The 10744-nt window shown below is 43.3% G+C and overlaps 1 protein-coding gene across 1 annotated transcript in view; it reads left to right on the plus strand.

Annotated features, from left to right (window-relative positions):
• LOC134436025 (collagen alpha-1(IX) chain-like) overlaps positions 1-9266 on the plus strand; it is a 70612-nt gene extending 61346 nt beyond the window's left edge. Inside the window, exons 32-38 of the mRNA XM_063185054.1 lie at positions 10-54; positions 513-545; positions 1978-2124; positions 5392-5446; positions 6755-6949; positions 7346-7423; positions 8747-9266. Of these exons, the coding sequence (XP_063041124.1) occupies positions 10-54; positions 513-545; positions 1978-2124; positions 5392-5446; positions 6755-6949; positions 7346-7423; positions 8747-8949 (756 nt within the window). The 3' untranslated portion in view covers positions 8950-9266. The remainder of the gene's footprint in view (positions 1-9; positions 55-512; positions 546-1977; positions 2125-5391; positions 5447-6754; positions 6950-7345; positions 7424-8746) is intronic.
• The last annotated feature ends 1478 nt before the right edge of the window (positions 9267-10744 follow it).

The raw sequence follows: 10744 nt of genomic DNA on the forward strand, positions 1-10744 counted from the left end.
TTTCGGCAGGGTGATCCAGGATTGACTGGTGACGCAGGAGTCAAGGGAGACCAGGTAAATGACGCCTAAAGAGCATTATAACCTGCAGTAGGGATCATGATTTTTGAGTAAAATTACACCCAGTTTCTTGCACTTTGAGGTGGTAGAGAACAACGAACACAATGTCCAATACATTTCAGTGAAATATTCTGATAATTGCAGATATTACCATGGCTCTTTTGTTGAGTGCACAGTTGCAGAAACTGACCAACAGTAGATACTCCAAAGCTAGTAGTTTTGCCTGCTAACTCTATAAAATGTATTTTAGCAGCTGAAGAAATAGTCATTATTTTTGTTGTAACATGAATATCTTGCTGCTGGTATTTCGATGCTCTTGTTTTTTGATGCTACTCAGACTTTTGATGCTGAGGATATTTCAAAACAAATGTAGATATCTTAAATGCATGGATGCAGTACAAGATGGTGTCCTGAAGTGATACAAATGTAAAATGTGTTTCAACCTTTTTTTATAGGGCCCACCAGGCATTCAGGGACTCAAGGGAGAGGTAAGTTATGAAGCATGCATGCACTTAATCATACATTACGCCATGGTCAATATGTTTTTATTATTACCTGCAACACTTTGTCATCCTTCAGTAGTTATCCTGTTGAATGGCGGTAGAATGGAGCAGTGGCGGTTTTAGGAAATCTGTGGCCCTGGGCAAAGAACAATTTTGAGCCCCCTCCATAATAATGGATGATGTATAAATGCAGGAAATTGAATACTGTAATGCAATGATGAGGCCCCTGAATTGATGGGGCCCTGGGCAATTGCCCAACCTTGCTCAATGCAAAAAACGCCTATGGAATGGGGCATAGAACGGGGGGCAATCGCTATTTCGACATAGAGCTATTCCGACATGCCGCTATTCCGACACTTTTTAGGGGTTAGGGTTGGGGTTAGGGTTAAGGTTAGGGATGTCGGAATAGCGGCATGTAGGAATAGTGGCGGACGGTGGAAAACGTGTCGGTATTCCGACAATAGACATTAACGTCGGAATAGCAACATGTTGGAATAGCGCCACGTAACCGCATAGAACAGCGTAGGCAGCGTAGAACAGTTTCTTATGCAAAGAGCATAAGACTCTCATCCTCTGTTGTACTCTACGCTTGTTTGTCCCATGGCAGGAGCCAGGTTGTATTTAAATCTTAGAAATATTCCATGAAGAATTCTTTTGACTCCATAGTTATACCATCGTGGACTGCCATAAAGTCACCATTGAGTCAGCAGACCATATGCTCATAAAACCCACTGTCATAGCATGCTACATTAGCGACTCAGTCAGTGCAAGGCTGTAGCTATGGTGGCTGTGGTATGACAGACCAACCCCACAACCCTACCATACTCACCTCCATCCCTTACCGCAGGGACATCTTTGTGGCAGCCATTTGCGTGCTAGCCTTTGGAAAATGCTATGTCAATAAGATAATGGAAGAACAATTCACTTGATATGGTGAGTCAGTGTGAATACTGTACACTACAGTAAACAGCGGCGCCGCCAGAAATGTTGGGCCCCTTGAAAGATTCGAAGTTGACTACAGAAACTGTGTCTGTTACATCTGCGAACCACCCAGCTGTAGACAAGACTCTAAATGCAGGCCCATCACAGCTTTATTTATGTACGAATATGAAATGATAAGGGAATTACTAGACAGTAGACAGTCTATCAGAGGTGTAATTTTCCCTTCCCTGTGTGACGGAGGTCATCTTGCACCTGTTCAACCCCCTTGGGGATCGAACCTGCATCCTCGTCAACTACAACGGTCCGGCAATGGGAGACACAGTACGATACCGCTGGGCCAAGAGACTAGTCTCCCGGCCCAACGGCATCTGCACTGTATGAGGCTATCGGAGGGAGATTTACCAACGTTTCACGCCAACTCTGCTAGTTAGCATCCGTTACACCTGTTCCCTAAACTTCTCTCCCTTTCCCCTAGGTTGGAGAGAAGGGACAGCGTGGTGCCAGCGGACTTGACGGACGTCCAGGACAGCCGGGTCACGAGGGACTCACGGGCCCCCAGGGAGCCAGAGGGCTGGAGGGGGAGCAGGGCGTGCAGGGAGTCCCCGGGCCTCGCGGTCTGCCTGTAAGTACTACCAGAGATTCTTTAAGTATATAGAGAAATGCCAATGTAATAGGTTGCTATGGGCACCTAACGTGACCAGTTTCCTGTCTGCCTAAAGGGGCGTGTCATAATACTGCTAGCATTGAATAGAACAGTCCTTAGGTCTGCCTAGGTCTACCTAAAGGGGGATTACCCCCCCCCTCCCCCTTGCGACAGTAGAACCCGGAGACAAGGGGCCAATGGAACCTCTCTCTTATCTACTCTCTCTGGTACTACTCTCTGGTTAGATGCAGACAGAGACAGAGACAGAGACAGAGACAGACAGACTAGTTGACTGGGTGGGATGGTGTCGTGTCTAGAAATAAGGGAATGAATGAACAAACAAACGAATGAATGAATGAATATATAAACTTTATTGAACAGACTCAGGGTCCAGATTATCAACATGACATAAATATACATTATAAAAGGAAAACAAAACACAGACACACACAGACACACAGACACACAGACACACAGACACACAGACACACACACACACACACACACACACACACACACACACACACACACACACACACACACACACACACACACACAAACACACACACACACACGAATATGAATATGTATATGAATGAATGAATGAATGAATGAATATATGAATGAATGAATGAATAAATGAATAAAGGAATGAATTAATATTTATTGACCACACAGCTAGGCAGGTGGACTTTGTTTTCAGTACAATACAGCGTCTTCATGCAGGTTCCAACACACACCATACATAAATATTTGAGGCACATTTAGACACGTTATATGTTACAGTTTTTTTCAATTGCTAACAAGCACTTACCCATACTATGGATACTTTTTCTAAACTCTTAACACAGACTACCACCTAGCAAACACAATTGACCAAACAGTTAATTTCCTTCTCAAAAGCTCACACTGTTAAATATACACAAAGTCTTCATTTCAAAATACAACACATTGTTTTCTGTACACACTCACTTTACCAAAACACTAGAAACATGGTTCAAAATGAAATACATCTGTCAAACAATAACACTTATGTTCATTTCATAAGGTACATTGAGTCAATCAAATTACACAAGACTTCAAAACACTGGCTATTGTCAACATTACAGAGGCTGCATAGACTTTTACGTTTCAGTTTTACAGGTAGCCTATTCATGCATGCATTCAAATCATGCAATTCACTGTTTACACTAAATTTCCAAAGGCAACAGGACTCTGACCTCATGTGTTGTTGACATTCATGATGATTCTGGTACAAAGCATTTTTTACTGTTGACTACAGGAGGTTCAGTAGAAATACTGTTTATAGTATGATAGAACATATAACGTTTTGCAGTGTTACTTACAGTGAACAAAATATAATAAAAAATACATATAAAAGCACAAACACAACGGTTGCATAGGGTGCCAAATGTCTTGGGAGGATAAAGCCTGAAAGTCCCACAGAATTAGAATGTCACACAAAAAACATAAAGCATTACAGTAAACCTTACACTGGCAATGCTGTCAATGGTATTCATGGCCACTCAGTACATGCAGGTACCACAGTAGATCTTAGATCAAATTGAAGACACTATGTTTACGGATGTGAATTTTTAGTTCCTAAAGGCTTCCCAAGGGCAAATGGACTAGAACCAGCCCTGAAATTATTTACTGTAATCTATAATACCTTTTCATGTATTTCCAAATCATGACTTTATGGACTGCATTGACTTCAGACGTTTACTGTATTTATCGTAATTTATACCAATTTCGGCAGATGTGTTGACAGAGTGATATATACAATTTCTAAACATGATTCAGTAATTTTACATGAACGGGAATCATGAAGATTTTGTTTGGCCTATAGATATTCTTCTCATGAACAAACAGTTCTTTCCAACGGTTACAAAAGCATTTTCATTCTGTGATTGTGAGACCACTTTTTACTGTAAAAACTGTTGTCAAAAATTGTCAACAGAACCGAACAACTAAAATTTGAGGGTTTTCTTCTACTTTCATCAATAATCTGTTTACTGTACTCATTTTTAGGCATTTTTACTGAAATAAGGATTTGTATGTTGCATTTCCAGTTTTGACACACTATGTGAAAGCATTTGAAAATAAGCCATAAAAGATACGCTGTTTTGTTGCTGTGGTTATCCTGTAAGGGAAATGTTAGCATTTTAGAAATGCATTCATTGACTGCTAATTGTGTGAAAAAGGCATTTAATGTGTCAACTGCATGGCCATGGAAAGCCCTTGGTGTGTTAACTGTGTTAAGAGTTTTGCAAATGTCGCTGAGGATTGGACAAAAGCTTGTTAGCGATTGAAAAAAACTGTAAGATATCCCATCAATAATAAACAGATAAGCAGCAGACAAAGCGGAAGTGATGGAATACAGTGTAGCTCTCTAGCAAGATCTCTGATGAAATTCATCCATGAATCCAGCACTTGAGCTTAGACAAGAACGTTTGTGAGAGCCCTTGCACTCATTCAGACTCCCTGGCTGATGCCTGCCAGCCTCCCTATGTCCAGAGCACAGTTTGATAGTTTCCTCTTTCATCTGACACCTTCTAATCTGCGCCGTCCAATCCAAGATGCACAGTGACATTCTTGCTCATAAAGAAAACCAGTGACTTTTAGAGGACCTTGGTTTCACCTCTCCCATCTGAGGCTGATATAAGGAGAAATACTGGTACAGAGGTAATGACTCTACAACACAGGTAGCCTGTGAACTCCCATACTGCCTTTAGTTCTAAACAATCGTTCCGATCTGAAAGACACTAATCTCACTTGTGATTAGGTCTGGTGGTAACTAGGCAACAACACTGGTGGTATTATGTTACCAAAGTTGAAACTATGTAATCAGAGAGAGTAGAGAGAGGGAGGTTCCATTGGCCCATTGTTTCCGGGTTCTATTATTGCAAGGGGGAGGGGGGGTAAATCCCCCTTTAGGCAGACCTAGGCAGACCTAAGGACTGTTCTATTCAAAGCTAGGAGTATTATGACACGCTCCTTTAGGCAGACCAGAACCTGGTCATGTTAGGTGCCCATAGCAACCTATTGCATTGGCATATCTCTATATATTTAAAGAATATCTGATGTAATACCACCAGTGTTGTTATTACACTTATAAGAGTACTTCTACTTCTACTTAAGACAACCCTGTCCCTTGGCCCTTGACTTCACATAGTATTTGACATTTTCCTTCCTTTACTTCATCAGCCTGAATTACACATTGAACTCTGATTTCTTTCTCTACAGGGTCCTAAAGTTGAACTCGACAAAATCAAAGAAATCTGTTCTGCCTTGTTTGAAGGTAAGATGGAATGACAAGGTTTTTTTTCTCATCATTGCATTTGGGGAACACTGTTTCGTACATGTCATTTGGTTTTTTTTCTGTGTTTTGCAAGTTAACAAGAAGATATAATGAACATTATAATGTAAACAGAATATTTGGAACTTGTTTTAAACTGAATACTGAAGGTATTCCATTTGAAAATCAGAATATTTTGCGCATGTACAGTAACTGTAGTGAAGGTGAAGTGAAAGCCCACCTGTGAAACTCCAACTCCCATTGTCATTGTGACGCAGCACTCCACAGCACACAAGTGTTCAATGCATACATTACATTACATTACATTGCATTTGGCAGACGCTTTATAACCAAAGCGACTTTCAAAAGAGGACATAATCAAGCCAACATCACAAGCAAATACAAAGTGCACAGGAGATATACAGAACAACAAGTGCAGTTGCAAAGAGGGTTTTTTTTTTTTTTTTTTTTTTTTTTTAAACATAAAGAGTAAATAACGAGTACACACACCCACAAGCACACACACACACAAACTAAACTAAACTAAACTAAACTAAACATCATGTCAGGAGTCTGCCCTGGGGCAAGGCCAGTTCAAGCATTAGTCTAGTAGATTCTCTCGAAAGAGGAATGTCTTTAGTTGTTTCTTGAAGGCTGCAAGAGATGTGCTTAGTCTTGCTGCCTCTGGGAGACTGTTCCACCACTTGGGTACCACAACGGAGAACAATCTTGACTGGGAGTACCTAGAGCGACTGGATGGCAGAGCCAGGCGGCTTGTGCTGGATGAGCGCAGTTCTCTTCCTGTAACATAAGGCGTTAGTAGGTCCTTCAGATAAGCTGGGGCCGTTCCTGTGATGGTTTTGTAGGCAAGGCATACGGCACACAACGAAATTGCATTTTATGCCTCACCAATGGCGCCCCAAGGGAGCAGTGGTGGCAGGACGGTACCATGCTCAGGGTACCTCAGTCATGGAGGATGATGGGGGAGAACACTGGTCTATTAGTCCCCTCACCAATCTGGCGGGTCGGGAGTCGAAACGGCAACCTTTGGGCTACAAGTCTGACGCCCTAACCGCTTACCCATGACTGCCCCTTAATCCCTTAGTGCAGTGATATGGCTCTCTGTAATTTCAGAGCAATGTTGTTATGATATAGTTAATCATTTTCAGCAAGTGAATAGGGTCGCCGGCGACCCCATCTGCAGTAAGAGGCTACAGGGGCACAATGTAGGATGAGATTCATTGTTCACTTAATAATGACTGCCCTTAGTATTGTGCTTATTTTGCTTATGATGTCCCTCCTCCCCTCCAGAGCACCTGGATGCCTATAAGAAGGAGCTGGCCAAGAAGCCTCTGCCCATCGGAGCTCCAGGCTCGCCTGGCCTGGCCGGGCCGCCTGGCCCCCCAGGGCCCGCAGGTGAAGCTGGGAAGCCCGGTGCCATCGGCATGATGGGCCCCAAGGGACATCCAGGATACTATGGCTTACCTGGCAAACCAGGCGCCAAAGGTATGTAGTATTGTACGAGTATGTTTTCATGAAAGCATAACATACAGTAACACTGTGTGTGTGTGTGTATGTGCAGGGGCGCCGCTAGAATTTTTGGGCCCTATGAAAGATTTGAATGTTGGGCCCCCTTAAGGGCCCCTGTCAGTGCTCTTGGGCCCCCTAAGGGCCCCTGTCAGTGCTTGGGCCCTTAGAATCTGTAACACCTTTCCCCGCCTAGCGGCATCCATGTGTGTGTGTGTGTGTGTGTGTGTGTGTGTGTGTGTGTGTGTGTGTGTGTGTGTGTGTGTGTGTGTGTGTGTGTGTGTGTGTGTGTGTGTGTGTGTGTGTGTGTGTGTGTGTGTGTGCTGAGTAGTTCTACACTTGCTGTATATGTAATGTGGTGTTGTGGCTTTACAGGCGATACTGGAGATAAGGGAGAAAAGGGTGAAGATGGCGTGGGCACCAAGGGAAGCCCAGGAGAACCAGGACCTCAAGGTAACATTAGAACTCCTCTCTGTGTGGTTGCTATTCTTCGGTTCTCTATAATGCTTATTTTTGTTTTGTCCTGTCCTGTCCTGTGCTGACCTGTCCTGTGCTGTTGTGTTCTCGTTTGTTATTCTGTTCCGTTCCGTTCCGTTCCATTCTTCTCTTCTCTTCTCTTCTCTTCTCTTCTCTTCTCTTCTCTTCTCTTCTCTTCTCTTCTCTTCTCTTCTCTTCTCTTCTCTTTTCTTCCCTTCCCTCCCTTCCTTTCCCTCCCCTCCCCTCTTCCCTTCTCTTCTCTTCTCTTCTCTTCTCTTCCCTTCTCTTCTCTTCCCTTCTCTCCTCTCCTCTCCCATGCTCTCCTCTCTTCTCCTGGGCATGCTAAATCCAATGGCAACCCAATTCCTCTAAGTGGAATGAATAACCCATCTGGAAAGAGAAAATATATGTGGGTTCTGCCAAATCCTCATCTTGTGGGGTAATCTGTCTTCGTGGTGAAAAAAAAGAGAAAAGTGGTGCCTAAAACTGGGTTAGTCACTGACGGCGATGATTAAACTCCCATGTCCCCATACTTCGGGGCCATTACAGGCATGTGTACGTGTTGGTGTGTGTGCATGCATGTATTCATGTCCTTGGATGTGTGTGTGTGTGTGTGTGTGTGTGTGTGTGTGTGTGTGTGTGTGTGTGTGTGTGTGTGTGTGTGTGTGTGTGTGTGTGTGTGTGTGTGTGTGTGTGTGTGTGTGTGTGTGTGTGTGTGTGTGTGTGTGTGAATCCTTGCATGCATGTGTCTTCTTTCTTTCACACAGGACGTTATATTTACTATTTCTTGGTGATGAATGAGTTTGTCTATATCTGGGTTGATAGTATTGTGTTTGCTATCTGAAATTGTTCCCGTGTGTGTATGAGCGTTTGTGTCTGTATATATTCAATTTTGCATCCATTTGTGTTTTTTGCTACACCAATTGCTCAACTTCTACACTTTTACACACTACATACACTTACACTGGTATTATATAAAGCGACATTGGGTGTATTGAAAGGCACTGTATAAAACAAAAGTATTATTATTATTATTATTTTTAAAATATTTTTTAGGGGCTTTTTATGCCCTTATTGACAGGATAGTATGAGATGCTGACAGGAAATGAGTGAGTGAGAGAGATGGGGGAGGATTGGGAAATGACCTCGTCCGGACTCGAACCGGGGTCCCCATGGGCATGCAAGCCCAAATGTGGCGGGCTTGGCGCGCTGCGCCACAGCGCCTCCCTCAGTATTATTATTATTATTATTATTATTATTATTATTATTATTATTAACTTCATGTTCTGCATGCCACAGGTGAAGCTGGCAAGCCCGGCGTCGGCAAAGACGGCAAGGACGGTAAGGCAGGCGAGGCTGGATCCCCCGGCCTTCCCGGCCCGCCCGGCACCCGCGGACCCACGGGCGCCCCCGGACTCTGTGACCCCTCCACCTGCATGGGCCGCCCCCAGCCCCTCTACCTGGTCGGCGGCAAGAGGCCCTACAACGTCAAGGGCCCATGAACACTCACTCCACCACAAACAACCTCCACCCACCTCAACCCCATAACCCGATACCCACACCACACTCCCATCTCGGATAAGCTTTGAATTACCATACATCATCGTCATCATCATTCTCCTTATCGTCGTCATCATCATCATGGTCAGAAGGATGAAGATGGTGAAGAGGATGAAGAGGATGAGGAGGATGGTCATCTGTGAGGACAGAGAAGCTCAGGATGGCTCCATGTACCACTAGACACAGTGAACCTTATCACCAACCAGACAGACTGTAGCTTTTACGCATACTATGTGTGTGTGTGTGTGTAAATGCACTTCATTAAGCAGCAAAAAAATGTCTTGAAAATGTGCAAGAAAAAAAGGATATTGTGTTATGTATATACTGTAGAAAAAAAAGAACTATTGGTGATTAACCAAGCTGTCAGACACAACATTGAACGTCTGCTTTTACAGAATTTGAAGCTAGTATCTGAAAAGGAATGTCACCATAGGCAATCATACTGGGTAAATGACAGACTATTCTAACTCAAGCCACTGATGTATGGACAGCAGTTAATAAAAACAAAACAAAAATAACATTGATCCACATAGATTAAGCATGCCACAAATGCATCAACATTGCATCATCATACACCAAATTTGTTACACACAAAACATTGCATATTATTTGTACCTAAATGGAATTGGACGCAAACACCACATTTCATCAAGTGTGTAGATTCAATTTAGCATCATCTCTCTCAGCATTCCCACCAATGACACCTCTTATTTCAACACTTGGAGAGTCAAACCTAACACTTCTGGTGCTGATTCTACTCTGTATGTGTTGAATTAACATGACAACATTTACTGTGAGATAAATGAGTTAGCCAATGCTAGTTCAATAGAAACATTCATTTTTTTAAATGCCCTTGAGCACACATCTACAGGGAAGTATGGCAAGGGATCTGGATGTTCGTGTTCAAAACATGTCCTTAAAAAAACATAAAACTCACGTTTCTAAATTGGCTTACCTGAAGTGTATTTTCTTTTTCTAGGTTTTCTTTTGAAAAAAAAGGGGAAATAAACTTTCCATCTGTGTGACGTGCATTGCTTGGTTTGGTTTTGTTAATCAGGGATTGCACTGCACTGTGCACTTCAGAATGTAAAAGTAGAGTAGGCCTACAGAGTTAAGTACACCACTATTGCATGATATTACATAGTTGTTAGTGGTTACATCAATATACCTAATGACGTGGATACACTGTCTCTGACCCCTTTAGATGAAGCGTTACTGAAAGGTAATAACCTTGCCACAAATTTGATCCAACTAGTTGAAAATCAACATAGCGCAAGATGGGTACACCTCAAATCTTTTTTTCTTTTTTTTACATTTCTGAAAATAGGGGCCCTCGAGGGTGTGGGGCCCACCGGGAAATGCCCGCTATGCCAGATGGCCAGTCCAGCCCTGGTGGCTGGGCTTCCTAGCCGGTATACCCCAGAGGCGCGTCTTTCCACCAGGCAAGGCAGGCAACCGCTTGGGGCCCCCAAGCCCCTAGATAGTGAATGACGGCCCACACTTTACCACAGTAGTGGCAATTTTGGTTCAACTGTTCATTCTTTTGCATTTTCGCTTGGGGCCGCACCTGACCCTAGAATCGCCTCTGGGTATACCCCAGATTCATGTCTGTGTGAGAGAGACAGAGAGTCAGACAGACAGACAGACAGACACACACACAGAAACAGATACCGGCAGACAGACATGACTGATGTATCTGTAATTGGGGATGTCTGCCCATGTGATGATTCTAAACGC

This window comes from Engraulis encrasicolus, chromosome 20 (assembly GCF_034702125.1).
Source record: "Engraulis encrasicolus isolate BLACKSEA-1 chromosome 20, IST_EnEncr_1.0, whole genome shotgun sequence".
Lineage (NCBI taxonomy): Eukaryota > Metazoa > Chordata > Actinopteri > Clupeiformes > Engraulidae > Engraulis > Engraulis encrasicolus.